Here is a 16,189-nt window from a genome sequence, read left to right on the forward strand (position 1 = left end):
AAGTGCAAATACATATGAAGGTTTTTAAACTCTCAATATACATTATGTAACAATGACATGACTCCTTAGGAGAAAGTATAGGTTCATGGTAATTGCACTTAAATTCTTTGCAAAAGATTATTCTTCACTGAGATGTGGAACACCTGCCTTATAAATATATCTGGGAAAAATTCCACGGAATTAGTGAGTACGATTATCATAGAGTAGGTGCTCAAGAATGAGTATTAAATGCACTTATGAATAAATTAATGACTCCCTACATTTTGGAAAGGAATTATGTGGTCTTCTTCAAATAGCTCCTTTCTTCTCTACAATATAAGAATGTAGGTATACCTTTCAGATGAAAGTGCGTCTCCACTTATGCAAGGATTTGCATATAGATGATGGGTACAATCCAATTAGGTGTAGACTTTCTTTTGATTATATATAATATACTGTTAAAATTCATAGCTGAAAATAATTTAATCACATGATGGGAAAAAATAAACCTTTTAAATGTGACGTTAAAGATTACACAATGACAATACAATTAGGAGGCTAGTTTTGACTATCTGGCCACAAATCATAAAAGTAACACAAAATTTTCAGTATTGAATAGAATTTGAGAGACTACCTCAACAAAGAACTTCATTTTGCAGATGAAGAAACAGATTCAGAGGAGTTAGGTAACTGTACTGGGTTGAGTAGCATCCCCTCAAAATTCATGTCCAACCAGAAACTCAGAATATAATCTTATTTGGAATTGGATGTAATTAGCTATGATGAGGTCACACTGGATTAGAATGGGTCCTAAATCTAATGACTGACATCTTCATAAGAGAAAGGAGAAGGAGGGGCACCTGGGTGGCTCAGTGGGTTAAGCATCCGACTTCGGCTCAGGTCATGATCTCACGGTCCGTGAGTTCGAGTCCTGTGTCGGGCTCTGTGCTGACAGCTCAGAGCCTGGAGCCTGTTTCAGATTCTGTGTCTCCCTCTCTCTCTGCCCCTCCCCTGTTCATGCTCTGTCTCTCTCTGTCTCAAAAATAAATAAACGTTAAAAAAAATTTTTTTTTAAAAAAAAGAGAAAGGAGAAGGAGATTCAGAAACACAGATTCACATAAGAGGGAAGCCCACGTGATGACAGAGGCAAAGATTGGAGTGATGTAACTATAAGCCAAAGAATGCTGGTAACCACCAGAAGCTAGGGAAAGGCAAGGAAAGATCCTCCCCTTGAGACTCCAAAGGGAGCATGGCTCTGCTGACACTGATGTCACACTTCCAGCCTCCAGAACTATGACAGAATACATTTCTGTTTTTTTAAGCCACCCAGTTTGTGCTAATTTGTTACAGCAGCCTGAGGAAACTAAGACAGTAACCTTCCAAGGAGTGGTGGTGACTCAGGAATAAAGGCCCAGTGAATAAAGTCTCAGTCCACACTCTGAGCAGCTGTGCTCTTGTGTCCACTGCCTGCATCTTGAGGGTACTTAGAGGTGCTCCCTTTATTGACCTCATGTATTCACGAGTTCTATACAGTTTGCTGTCCTTCGGGCTTTACTTCCCATCCTTGTCCCTCTTTGAAGTTGTTCTTATACAACTCTTGCACAAGTCATCTGTTCTCACATTTCTTATACTCTCAGAAATTTGGTCCTCTGCTTCTACTGCCATTCTGTGCTACTACCTCTCTTTTCTAGGTTGCTTTTACCTCTGGGCATAGGCCCTGTCATGATGCTGCTTCTCTCTTAAAAAACAGTACAAGTGTAGTACATGTATAAAATTGTGTAAGTATAGTTTTCAGTCCATCTGATCTACCATAGTACCTTTCCAATGCTTCCTGACCATTTCAATAATTGACTTAATTGATGGCATATTTTTTCCTTTGTGGTACATACAGACAAAAGGTAAAGTTTTTGCTTTCTTGATAAAGTCCTTTGATGCACAAAGGTATTAAATTTTGATGAAATATAATTTATTTTTTCCTACATTGATCACACTTTTGGTGTCGTATCTTTAAAAAAATTTTTTTTAAGTTTATTTGTTTTGAGAGAGAGAAAACACGAGCAGGGGAGGGGCAGAGAGAGAGGGAGAGAGAGAATCCTAAGCAGGCTCCACACTGTCAGCACAGAGCTCCATGTGGGGCTCAAACTCACAAACTGTGAGATGGAACTCTGAGCTGAAACCAAGTGTTGGATGCTTAACCGACTGAGTCACCCAGGCACCCCAGTTTTTTGTGTCATATCTAAGAATCCTTTGCCAAACCCAAGGTTATAAAGATTTACCCCTATGTTTTCTTCTAAGAGTTTTATAGTTTTTAGCTCTTATATTGAGGTTGTAGATCCATTTTGAGTTTACTTAACATATGGTATGAGATAAGTATTTAAATTCATTGTTTTGTATTTGTATATCCACTTGTCCCAGCATCATTTGTTGAAGAGACTGTCCTTGCCCCATTGAATGATCTTGGCATCCTTGTCAAAAATCAATTGGCCATAGATGTATAGGTTTACTTCTGGATCCTCAATTTGATTACATTTGTCTTTGTGTCTATCCTTGTTCCAGTACCATGCTATTTTGATTATTGTAGTTTTGTGGTAAGTTTTAAAATTGTGAAGTGTGGGTCCTCCAACGTTATTTCTTTTTGAAAACTGTTTAGCTATTTGGGACCCTTAGCAATTCCATATGAATCTGAATATTAGTTTTTCCATTTCTGAAAAAAAGAACGATTGGCGTTTTCATAGGGTTGCATTGAATCTACAGATCACTTTGGGTTGTATGATATTTTAATATTCTTTAGTAAGCATTACATATTCCTTGGATATTTGATAGAATACTCTCATAAAATACTTTGGTGTTTATTTGTTCATGGGCAGACTTCAAATTCTGATTTAATTCCATTTGTTGTTATATGTTATTTGTATTATGTCTTCTAGTCTATGAATATGGGATGTCTTTCCATTTAGTTAGGTCTTCTTTAATTTCTTTTAGTAATGTTTTGTAGTGTTCAGTGTACTAGTCTTTCACCGTGAAAGAATTTAGTGAAATTTATTCCATGTATTTTATTAAAAAATGAGGTTATTAAAATATTTTAGGTATGCAAAGAAATATAATGAGCACTTGTGTAATCACTATACAGTTTAAGAAATAAAGTTTAACAAATACAATTAAAGCCTCACTGCATTGTCTTCCCTTGCTCAGAAGTAACTGCTCTCTTAAATTCAGTGTTTATGATTTCCTTACATAGTATGGTAGGCAGAATAATAGCCCACAAAGATATCCGTGTCCTAATCCTCAGAATCTGTGAATATGTTATCTTTATGACAAAAAGAATCTTTGTGGATGTGGTTAAGACTGGAAATGGTGAGTTATCCTTGAGTATCTGGGTGGGTTCAGTATAATCACATAGGTCCTTGTAAGTAAAACAGGGCGACAGGACCTCTTATAAATATGTCTCTCCAAGGGCTGGATAAGCCCCAGTGTCTCTAGCTTTTATAACCTAGAGATATCTTCAAGGTGCTGCCTGGGACACATATCTCCTTTATATGTAAATTACTAGGGATCTTCCTGGCATCTTGGAAGCTTGATCTAAAGGAGGAGGCCAAACTATAATCATTTGACCTTCTTGGGGAAACAAGAGAAGAGCTACTACCTTTTGGATCAGAGCAATAAACTAGACAAGTGGACAAATGGTTATAGATCTAATCCCCATGGTATATGGAAAGAAAAACATAGAGGAAGTGAAGGCAAAACATCACCTTTATATCATACAGATTTCTGTGCCTCCAGAGGTTAAAGGTTTTTATAGAAGCATTGAGAAATTCAGGGAAGATTTATTTCCTCACATTGATTTATCAGTAATTGAGATCTTTCATATAACTTTTTATCATGACTGTGGATTTGTCAATTTCTCCTTGTATCTTGGTGGTTATGTTATTGGAGGCTTACACATTTAGAATTGTTATAAATCTTTAGTGCATAGTTTGAATTATTTCCTTCATTTATGATATTGTGACTCTCTTTGTCAGACAAGCTTTAAAAATCCTCCTGAAATAAATCAATCCAACAAGAGGATATAACAATTATAAATATCTATGCACCCAACATTAAAGCACCTAAATACATAAAGTAAATATTAACTGACATAAAGGAGGAAATTGATGGTAACACAATAATAATAGGGGACTTTAACACACCACTTATATCAATGGATAAATCATCCAGGGAGAAAATCAATACTAAAATAGTGTTTTTGAATGACACATTAGACTAGATGAACTTAACAGATATCTGCAGTACATTCTGTCAAAAACAGCAGAATACACATTGTTTTCAAGTGCACATAGAACTTTCTCCAGGATAGATCATGTCTTAGGCCACAAAATAAGTCTTAGTAAATTTAAGAAGATTGAAATCATACTATGCATATTTTCCAACACAAAAGTATGAAACTAGAAATCACTTACAAGAAAAAAAATTGGAAAATACATAAATACATGGGAATAAACAACTTGCTATTAAACAATCAATAGGTCAATAAAGAAATCAAAGAAGAAATTAAAAAAACACATGGAAACAAATGAAAATGAAAACACAATGGTCCAAAATCTTTGGGATGTGGAGAAAGCAGTTCCAAGAGGGAAATGTATAGATGTACAAGAAAAATCTCAAATAAACAATCAAACTTTATATCTAAAGAAACTAGAAAAAGAACAAAGCACAAAGTTAGTGGAAGGAAGGAAATAATAAAGATCAGAACAGAAATAAATAAAACAGAGACTAAAAAACAATAGAAAAGATGAATGAAACCAAGAGCTCATTCTTTGAAAAGATAAACAAAATTGATAAACTGCTAGCCAGACTCATCAAGAAAAAAAAGAGAGAAGTGAAATAAATAAAATCAGAAATGAAAGAGGAAAAGTAGTAGCTGACAACACAGAAATACTTTAAGAGATTACTACAAAAAAAATTACATGCCAACAAATTAGACAGCTTAGAAGAAATGGGTAAATTTCTGGAAATATACAATCTTCTAAAACTGAATCAGGAAGAAATAGAGAATTTGAACAGACCAATTACTGGTAACAAAATTGAATCTGGTAACAAAGAAATAGAGAATTTGAACAGACCAATTACTGGTAACAAAATTGAGTCTGGTAACAAAGAAACTCCCAACAAACACAAGTCCAGGACCAGATGTCTTCCTATGTGAATCCTACCAAACATTTAAAGAAGAGATAATATCTATTCTCAAACTATTCCAAAAATAGAAGGTGAAGGAAAGCTTTCAATACATTCCACAAGGCCAGCATTACTCTGATATAAAATCAAAGAAAAAAAAAAGAGAGAAAAGAAAACTACAGGCCAATATTCTTGAAGAACATAGATCCAAAAAAAAAAACAAAAAACCCTCAATATATTAGCAAACCAAATTCAACAACATACTAAAAGGATATTCAACACAATCAAATAGGATTTATTCTGGGGAATAAATAAGGATGGTTTAATATTTGATATCAATGAATGTGTATACCACATCAACAAAATGAAAGAAAAAATCATATCATCTGAATAGATGTAGAAAAAGCATTTGACAAAATTCAACACCTGTTCATGATAAAAAGTCAACAAAGTGGGTTTAGAGGGAAACTACCTCAACATAACAAAGGCCATATATAACAAACTCATAGCTAACATCATACTCAATGGTGAAAAACTGAGAGCTTTTCCTCTAAAATTAGGAAAAAGACAAAGATATCCACTCTTACCAATTTATTCAACATAGTACTGGAAGTCATAGTCATAGCAATCAGACAAGAAAAAGAAATAAAAGCCATACAAATTGGTAAGGAAGAAGCTAAACTGTCACTATTTGCAGATGACATGATACTATACATAGAAAACCCTAAAGACTCCACCAAGAAACTGTTAGAAGTAATAAACGAATAAGTTGCAGGGTACAAAATTAATACACAGAAACCTGTTATATTTCTATATACTGATAACAAAGTAGCAGAAAAAAAACTAAGCAAACAATTCCATTTACCATTGCACCAAAGAGAATATATTACCTAGGAATAAACTTAACCAAAGAGGTGAAAGACCTGTACTCCAAAAGCTATAAAACACTGATGAAAGAAATTAAAAATGACACAAACAAATGGAAAGACATACCATGCTCATAGAATAGAAGGAGTAATATTGTTGAAGTGTCCACACTACTCAAAGCAATCTACAGATTCAATTCAATCTCTATGAAAATATCAATAATACTTTTCACAAAACTAAAACAAATAACCTCAAATTTGTATAGGACTACCAAAGACCCCAAATAGCCAAGGCAATCTTGAGAAAGAAGAATAAAGCTGGAAGTACCACAACTCCAGATTTTAAGATATATGACAGATCTATAATAATCAAAACAGTATGGTACTGTCACTAAAACAGACACCTGTATCAACAGAACACAAAAGAAAGCCCAGAAATAAATCCGTGCTTATACAGCCAATTAACCTACAACAAAGGAAGCAGAAAATACTATAGGGAGAACACAGTTTCTTGAATAAATGGCTCTGGGAAAACTGGACAGCCACATGCAAAATAATGAAACTGGATTACTTTCTTAAAGCATACACAAAAATAAATTCAAAATGGATTAAAGGCCTAGATATGATACCTGAAACCATAAATCTTCTAGAAGAAAACATAGCAGTCATTTCTTGGACATCAGTCCTAGCAACATATTAGGGATAGTTCTCCTCAGCCAAGAGAAATAAAAGCAAAAATAAACTACTGGGACTACACTAAAATAAAAAAGCTTTTGCACAGCAAAGGAAACCATCAATAATATGACAAGGCAATTTACTGAATGGGAGAAGATATTTGCAAATGATATATCCAATAATAGGTTAGTATCCAAATACAACAACAAAAAAGAATAATCCAATTTAAAAATGGGCAGAGGACCCAAATATTTTTTTCCAAAGGAGACATCCAGATGGCCAAGAGACACATGCAAAGATGCTCCACATCACTAATCATAAGGGAAATACAAAACTGCAATGATATATCATCTATACCAGTCAGAATTGCTAAAATCAAAAAGACAAGAAATAACAAATGTTGGTAAATATGTGAAGGAAAAGGAACATACTATTGGTAGGAATGTAAATTGATGCAGCCACTGTGGAAAACAGTATGGAGGCTCCTCAAAAATTAAAAATAGAAATACCAAATGATCTAGTAATTTCACTACTGGGTATTTACCAACAAAAAACTAATTCAAAAATATATATGAACCCCTATACTTACTGCAGTATTATTTACAATAGCAAAGATATGGAAGCAACCTACATGTTACTGATAGATGAAGGGATAAAGAAGATGTGGTATATATAAACAATGGAATATTATTTGGTCATAAAAAAGAATGAGATCTTGCCATGTGGGACAACGTAGATTGACCTAGAGGGTATTATGCTAAGAGAAAGAAGTAATACAGAGAAAGACAAATACCATATAATTTCACTTAAATGTAGAATCTAAACAACAAAACAAACAAAAGGCAGAAACTTGCTCATAAATACAGAACACTGATGGTTGACAGAGGGGAGGGCATGGGAGAATGGGCAAAATGGATGAAGGGGAGTGGGAAGTATCGGCTTCCAGTTACGGAATGAGTAAGTGACAGGAATGAAAGGTACAGGATAGAAAATATAGTCACTGGTATTGTAATAGCGTACATGGTGACAGATGGTAGCTACACTTGTGGTGAGCACAGCATAATGTATAGAGTTGTCAAATTGCCATTGAACACCTGAAACTAATGTATCATTGTGTGCCAACTATACTTCAATCAAAAAAACAAATTAATTAAAAAAAATAGACCTGAATTCCTGCTCTGTCACATCAGTCTACATGTCATATAGAGGGGTTCTTACAGTCTTTCACCCTCAGTTTTCTCTTCATTACAATGGGAATAAATATTATCTAATATTAAAAAAATCTATCTAAAATACAACTCTGAACAAGATGAACACAAAATGATGAAAGTTTATAGCTCTGGTAGTATCAGAGGGAAAACATTTAAGCAAAAATATCATTAGGAATATTTGTTTTCTAACTAATGGATTTTTAAAAATTTATTGTTACTAGATATAACTGGATTAATATTTCTCTTCTACTACTATACTATTATCCTCTTTTTTGTATGCTTCGTTTCTCCTTTCCTGCCTTTTTTTTTTTAATTTAAAAAATCTATCCCCTTTTTCCCATTTTCATGCTTTAAAAGATATGCATTCTATTTCTACTATATCAGTGGTTTCTCTGAAATATTTTTAACATGTGAATTTACCTTAATAAAGCCTAAAGTAAATTATGACCCATACTTTCTTTCTCATAATCACTACAATTTAAAACACTTAAACTCTGGTTACTCTCTCTTCAATCTTAGAATATTAGTACTATCATCGCTTCTCGGCCTTTTGGCTAAGATCAAGTGTAGAATATTAGTACTATCTAGTGTTTTTATTCCACCTTGTTTTTGTATCCCATATTAGTCATGACCATTACATGATTTTTAAGGTTAATGGTTTTATTTTCATACTTAGTTTCTTTGCCCATCATTACTATTTCCATCTCACTCCTTTCTTCTGATTCCATTGTCCTTTGGAAGTTCTTTTGTGAAGGGTCTATTGTAGGCAAACTCCATTTTTTTCCCTCATACGTTTTGTAATTTCTATTGAAAGCTCATCTTTGGGGGGGATTAATCTGTAGGAATCCTAAAAGGCATGGTTTGAAGATGTGTCTCTTCATAGAAATGGTATTTATTTCTGCCAAATATCCCAGAGTTACCACCAAGTTCGCGGCTCTTTGTATGTTAATGTATCAAATCCAATTACAAAGGTAATAAACTGGACCCCACAAATAATAAAATTCCAATCCATATATCTAGTATTTGGTTTTAAAATCTCTGGGTTTTTTTTTGTTTGTTTGTTTGTTTTTAATCCCAGGCTAGTTACCTTAGTTTTTTCCTCACCAAATAGGTAGTTGTTGTTGTTGTTTAATCCTGTCTGTTTAATAATGCTGGATTTCTCTCTCTTTTTCCTCTTTTCTGACTCTGTCTGTTCCTCTTAATCTCTCTGACTCAGTTAGGACTCCCAGCTTTGTACAAGCTTGGTAACTTTTTCTGTCCCTGCATGACCAGTAAAATCTGAATCTATTTATTATGCAAAGCAGCAACCATCTCCACTGCTCCCTTATGTAGAGCAACTATACTGAACACCTTCTTATGAGTCTGGGTTTACAAAGACTTTGGGCCTGGATATTTTCTTTACTTTCTTAAAAACCCAGGTATGTTAAAAAAAAAATGTTTGTTTTAGAGAGTAGAAAAGTGGTTGTCAGAGGCTACAACTTTCAGCTATAAGATGTATAAGGTCTGAGGATCTGACATAAAACATGGTGATTTTAATTGATAACACTGTGTTGTATAATTGAAATTTGCTAAGAGAGTAAAACTTAAATGTTATCATCAAAAAGAAAAAAGATAAATATGTGAGGTGATGGATATGTTAATTAACTGTCTGCGGGAGGGGGATCCTTTCACTATGTATATGTACCTCAAATCACCACAATGTGTACTTAAAATATCTTGAATGTTATATGTCAGTTATAGCTGAATGAAGCTGGCATTTAAAAAAATATTTAAAGAAATATTTTTTAAAAGGTTTGTTTTATCATTTACTTATATTTTGTGTCAAGAGGACTTGCAGATTTTCTAGTCTACTGTTATTCCAGAAACAGAAGGCAAGATGGGTTTATTGATCTTTCCTAGGATTCTTTTTTTTTTTTAATGTTTTTCAAAATTTATTTTTGAGAGAGAGGGAGAGACAGAGCATGAGCAAGGGAGGGGCAGAGAGAGAGAGGGAGACACAGAATCTGAAGCCCGCTCCAGGCTCTGAGCTGTCAGCACAGAGCCCAGCGTGGGTCTCAAACTCACTAACCATGAGGTCATGACCTGAGCCAAAGTCTGCCGCTTAACCGACTGAGCCACCCTGGATCCACTCGGGTGCCCTTCCTAGGAATTCTTTAACTTTAAAAAGAATCCAGTTGAGTTCAGCAAGCAATCATTGAATGTCTTCTATGTACCATCTTCTACGTACCATCTATTTAGAAAAATCACTCATTTTGTAGCAGAAAGCCACTGTCATTCAGAAAATAAATCTGCATGTCTTCTTCCCTATCCTTCTGTGACTATCAATTGTAAAGATCACATTATATCAAAGGCATCATCAGATAAGTTCCAGTGCTTTAGATAAAATTCCTATCATCAGATAAAATTCCAGCACTTAAACCCCTGCTACTACAATATGAATTATATTATCATGATTAACAACACCAACAAAAGGTAAGTGGAAGAGTTATATCCAAATTCACACAGTTTTCAAAATTGTGTATTTCTCTTCTTTGTGTTTAGATTTTCTTCTACCTCAGCTTAAAAGATAAAATAATATGTAGTCACGTTTGTCACTCCTGGATGTTGATGACACAAGCAAGCTCGTTGTGGAATGGTGTAAGTAGACACTACCTGAACTATGACTTGATCCTAGTTCTTAAAGGAGAACCGATCCCCACAAAAGCCAACTGTACTAGGGACTACTTTTTCCCCTGCTCCCCCCACAGGGCCACAAACAGTAGGTGCATTTGTTTCTCTTCTGCCCAGGCACAAGTCCAAAGGAAAAGACAGAAAGATAATAATGTTATTTTAAGAGATAGACTATAAGTATTTTCTAATTTGAATGGTAGATATAAATCAAATATTATTTTTAAATTGAAACAAAGCTCCGTTAGATCTGCATTAGACTTAACATTGCCTCACTCAGGATGCTGCAGAGATAAGTTGAGGAAATGCAAGTGAAGTGCTTCCTATAAAGCCTGGCATGTAGGCAGCACTCAATAAATATCAGCCCCTATTATTGGTTTAAAAAACATAACAAAATAGCACAAAATATAGAGTAAAGTGGAAAAAAAACTAACAAGAAATAGGGCTAAAATATACGACATGTAAACAAAACTTGTTTGATATTCTTAGTGTGTTTGCATGCACACAGACACATATACACTCAGGCGTTTTCTAATATAGACTTCTAGGCAGGTACCTCTATACTATCCTTGTCATTGTACTATTTTTATACTATTCTTGTAACCTAGAACATGCTTGTGTTTCTTATTCCAATGAGACACTGGGGAGGGGTCTCAGCCAACAACAAAAAATAAGCATAAATTGCCCCTGCTGACTTCTTTCTTTTCCTTGGATGATACTTTAATCTCTGTAATAATTTATGCTGTCAACTAGTGTTATGGTGGCAACATCTTCCCTGTCACCTAATGTCCAGTTAGTAGATGACTTTACCACCCCTCCTTAACTGCTAGTGATCAGAAGACTTATAACATCATGTGCTCAGACCGACCTATGAATAGGTGGCTGGAACCATTCCACATAAATTCTAAACCTTAAACGAAGAAACTAAGAGGGGCTGACAGGTACCACTCATAAATCAAGTCAACCTCTTGACATTCCATTCTTGGCTTCACTTGGCTTCCACTCTCACCTTGTGCAACAATGGCAAGAAGAAAATGTGCTTCTGTCTCGGCTAATCCATCTTAGCTACCAAATTTAATATTCCTGCCTTAGGTTTATTTTTAGTTTAAGGCAGTGATGCTCAAACTTCAGAATGCATCAGAATTATCTGAAGGGATTGTTAAAACAGATTGCTGGTTGCCAACCCAGAGTCTCTAACTCAGTAGGTCTGGGGTGGGGCTTGAGAATTAGTATTTCCAAGTTCAAGGGTGATGCTGATGCTGTTGGTCCCAGGACCATACTTTGAGAATCAATGGTTTAAAGTAATAAATCTCTTTCTTATGTGACAGATTGGGGAATGTTACTTTTTTCTTTGGAAAACCTGTAAAGAATTAGGAAAGAAAAAAAAAAAGAATCCAAATGATTGGAAAGAGAAAGAATATATATGACATTAAGATCAGGACAAATCCTGCAGAAGCCTGGCAGAAAAAGCATTTCTGCCCTGGCAGAAAAAACTAGCACTTCTCAATAGGTTAAGTCAGAGAAAATCTGAGCACATGTCAGTGAAGAACAAAGCCTGGGTAGGAAGGCTTTATGTTCAGCACATTTCTCTTTCCGCAATTCTACGTTTGCCTTCATCTTCTATTAGTTTTGCCTTCATTTTGGAGTGCTCAAATGTGGCACAGCTAAAACAAACATTTTAGCACAAAGAATAGCTGTGTTCAGAAGGCAGTGAGAAATTGGAAGTTCATAAACTTAATCTTGTAGCTGAAAGACATTATTAATACTATGATATCAATGTTATTGTCAACCAGCCCTTATCACTCAGCACTCACATAAACCTCTGTGCTCTTCAATTTTACATGCAACCAGCCAGGTACAGTCAGTCCTCTTTCCTTCTCTCCAGACCTCCCTCCTCCAAATTATGAGTTATGAAAAGGCCACTATAAATCTCTCGCTCTGAATTGTCTTTTCCATAGTCAAGAACTTAACACATAGTCTGTGCTCATGAATAAAGAAGCAGGCATATATTAATAATGAACCCAGGATGAGTTCATTGACACTGAAGCAGGCTTGGGGCTCACCTGGGGTGATGGGGGGCTATCCAGGTCACTCCAAGACAATCAACTCTGTTGTGGGGTAGATGTGAGACTCTTGTCCTCCCAGCTGTCGACCTGGACTGGACATTTGGAATCTGTTTGCAATTAAACCTGGGAATGACCATGAACAAAAAAAATGTGTTTGTAATTAAACTCCAGAATGACCATGAAAACAAAGAAATGAAAAAATGAGAGATGTGGTGAAGAAATGTTGCTTGGTGCTTTAAAAATATTAAAAATTTTTACATGCAAAAGATATTTCTCACTTCTTAACGTCTTTTGTTTATCCTTTTTAGATTGATTTTTCCACAGTAAAAAACATCATCACAGATAAATATATAGTGTCTACTTTGCAAAGGTGGCGTCTAAACGTGCTGCGTTTGAATTTTCGTGGTTGTATTCTCCGCTTGAAAACCTTGAGATCTGTCAGTGAGTATGTTCATTACAACTCTTTGTCTTGCTTTTATGTTTTTTAATTAAACAAATATAAAGAAAAATATAAAATAAAATGGACACTTCAGTTATGGTCTTAGGCCATAAGAATGCCAATTAAAAACATTTAAAATGCTTATAATATAGTCAACTCTTAATGGATTGTATGATCTGGGAGTTGGTCCTTTGTCCATTCTTATTTTTTTAAGTTTATTTATTTTGAGAGAGATGGAGGCAATGTGAGCAGGGTAGGAGCAGAGAGAGAGAGAGAGGGAGAGAGAGAATCTCAAGCAGGCTCCATGCTGCCAGCACAAGAGCCCAACATGGGGCTCGAACTCACAAAATAATGAAATCATGACCTGAACTGAAACCAAGAGTCAGACACTTAACTGACTGAGAGACCCAGGTGCTCTGGTCCTTTGTCCATTCTTACTGACCACTTTTTTTTGGTCTAGCATTTGTCTATCTATGTATCTTCAATTCATCTACTAAAAAAAAATACAATATAAGAATATATTATCAATTTAAAAATTCTAACAATAGACAGTAAAAAGCAAAAAACCTTCCTGTATCTCCCTCAAACCCATTAACTTACTCAAAGGTATTCAATGGTATTAGTTTTCTGTTCTTTTTTTAAATTGTTTAAAATGTTTTTATTTTATTTTTGAGAGAGACAGAGCACAAGTGGGGGAGGGGCAGAGAGAGACGGGGCACAGAATCTGAAGCAGGCTCCAGGCTCCCAGCTGCAAGCACAGAGCCCAATGTGGACCCACAAACCACAAGATCATATCCTGAGCTGAAGTTGGGTGCTTAACCAACTGAACCACCTAGGCACCCCTAGTTTTCTGTTTTTCTAAAATACATTTACATATATGTGATTAAAAATACACAATTAAAAATTTTAATATGCAATGGATCATATTGTTCCATGTCAGTCTATATAGAACTACTAAATTATTTTTGGGGCCCCTGGGTGGCGCAGTCGGTTAAGCGTCCGACTTCAGCCAGGTCACGATCTCGCGGTCTGTGAGTTCGAGCCCCGCGTCAGGCTCTGGGCTGATGGCTCGGAGCCTGGAGCCTGTTTCCGATTCTGTGTCTCCCTCTCTCTCTGCCCCTCCCCCATTCATGCTCTGTCTCTCTCTGTCCCAAAAATAAATAAAAAACGTTGAAAAAAAAAATTAAAAAAAAAAAAAAAAAGAACTACTAAATTATTTTTAAATCGTTAAACTCATTTTCCATACTGTGGATGTAGCATAATTTAACTTTCTTCCTCTTGATGGATATTGAGGTTATTTCCAATTTTCTCCCAGCTGCTTTGTACTTTCACTGTGACATGTGTATTTAATTGCCTTAGTCAGTTTGAGCTGTCATAATAAAGTCTCGTAGACACCAGAAACTTATTTCCCACAGTCTGGAAGCTGGATGTCCAAGATCAGGTCTAGAGAGACCCTCTTCTAGGTCATAGATGGTTGTCATCTTTTTGTGTCCTCACATGGCAGAGAGAAGGAGAGAGAGAGAGATCTCTGGGGTTCCTTGTATAAAAGCACTAATCCTATTCATGAAAGCTCTACCCTAATTATGTCCTGAAGGCCCTACCTCCTAATACCATCACACAGGGGGCTAGGATTTCAACATGTGAATTTGGCCAAGGGGCACATTCAGTCCATTGCATTAACATATATATTTATTTATTTTGAAAGAGAGAGAGTATGTGAGTGGGGGAGGGGCAGACAGAAAGAGAGAGAGAATACCCAGCAAACTCTGTGCTAATGGCATGAACCCACAAACCATGAGGTTATGACCTGAGTTGAAAACAAGAGTCAGACACTCAATGACTAAGCCACTCAGGCACCCCAACCCATTTGTTTTTTAAGGTGCATTTCAGCTTCCTTATATATTTCTGGAAATGAGAGAAAAAACATATTTAGAAAAGTGTACATTCATACTGATTTCAGATAATGAGAAAGAAAGCCATAAACATGTAAATACCAACATACTCAACATGAGTCTAGAGATATATGAGGGAAAGCAAGTTGCAGAATGACATAGATAATCTAATACCATTTGCATACAAGTTTTCAATGTGCAAAATAATATATACTTTACCTTTTGAAATAATTTCAATAATACATATTTAAGGAAAATGTAAAAAGCATGCATGGGAAGGAAAACTCCAAATGCAAGATAGTGGTTATCTCTTGAGGTGGACAGAGTTGAATGAAATGGGGAAAAGGTTCACAAAGAGTTTCAAGTGTATCTGTAATTTTTTTTAAATAGAAAAATAATAAATATAGATTATTTTAAATAGAAAAATAAATAAAATATACCAAATGGGATAATTCTGACTGGTTGCTGATACTGAAAAAAGCTATAGTTTTTATGTTATTGTATTTGATTACATATTAAAGTGTCTTCTTGGTTTTAACAGTTTGTCAGTTGATTCTTTTGGGTTTTACAGGCAGATCATTTATTTCCATTCATTCCTAGTCTTATATCTTTTATTTCTCCTTTTTTTTTTCTCCCAGTAGCAGGGATATGGAGCCATATTGTCTTATTCTTGACTCCTTTTTTCATGTTTTTAATGAGAATAGTGTTATTATTATATCTTTTATTTCTGGGATACACTCTTTATAGAGATATAATGCTGTTCCTTTTTTTACAGCAGCCATGTTCTGTTTGTTCCTCATTCAGTCTGGTCATGTCTGCCTTTGGAATTTTAGGAACTATTAATTTCTGATCCACCAATACCATTCCTGTTTTGTTTTCCAGAGATATTACAGATTTTTGAAAAAAAAATCATTTCTCAGAATTTGGGTAGGAGAGGAAAGCTGAAATATGGGCTTAGTCTGCTATCTTGAATGAATTTATTACTTTATTAGTAATAAAGAGTTAAAATAATTGTAAGCCTTAATGTGCTAGCCATCCAGTTTATAGCATTATCTACAATAGCCAAATTATGGAAAAACCTAAGTGTCCATCGACTGATGAATGGACAAAGAAGTAGTATGTATACAATGGAATTTTACTCAACCATAAAAGAGAATGAAATCTTTCCATTTGCAACGACATGGTTGGAACCAGAGAGTACTATGCTAAGTGAAAGAAGTCA

General features: G+C 35.1%; 2 protein-coding genes and 1 pseudogene across 2 annotated transcripts in view; 2 read left to right on the top strand and 1 right to left on the bottom strand.

Moving 5' to 3' along the window:
- The window catches only part of FBXL13 (F-box and leucine rich repeat protein 13), a 210,685-nt gene that overhangs the window by 74,860 nt on the left and 119,636 nt on the right, over nucleotides 1-16,189 (top strand). The window contains exons 8-9 of the mRNA XM_019451264.2: nucleotides 10,445-10,540; nucleotides 12,945-13,077. Coding sequence (XP_019306809.1) covers nucleotides 10,445-10,540; nucleotides 12,945-13,077 — 229 coding nt within the window. The remainder of the gene's footprint in view (nucleotides 1-10,444; nucleotides 10,541-12,944; nucleotides 13,078-16,189) is intronic.
- Nucleotides 1-16,189, bottom strand: part of LRRC17 (leucine rich repeat containing 17) — a 117,321-nt gene that overhangs the window by 58,063 nt on the left and 43,069 nt on the right. Inside the window, exon 4 of the transcript XR_002080479.2 lies at nucleotides 12,634-12,759. The gene's annotated coding sequence lies outside the window, so the exon portion shown is untranslated. The remainder of the gene's footprint in view (nucleotides 1-12,633; nucleotides 12,760-16,189) is intronic.
- LOC128775822 (U2 spliceosomal RNA) lies at nucleotides 8,438-8,563 on the top strand (annotated as a pseudogene).

The sequence above is a fragment of the Panthera pardus genome, unplaced genomic scaffold (assembly GCF_024362965.1).
Source record: "Panthera pardus isolate Hobbes unplaced genomic scaffold, ASM2436296v1 HiC_scaffold_8, whole genome shotgun sequence".
NCBI classification, from domain to species: domain Eukaryota; kingdom Metazoa; phylum Chordata; class Mammalia; order Carnivora; family Felidae; genus Panthera; species Panthera pardus.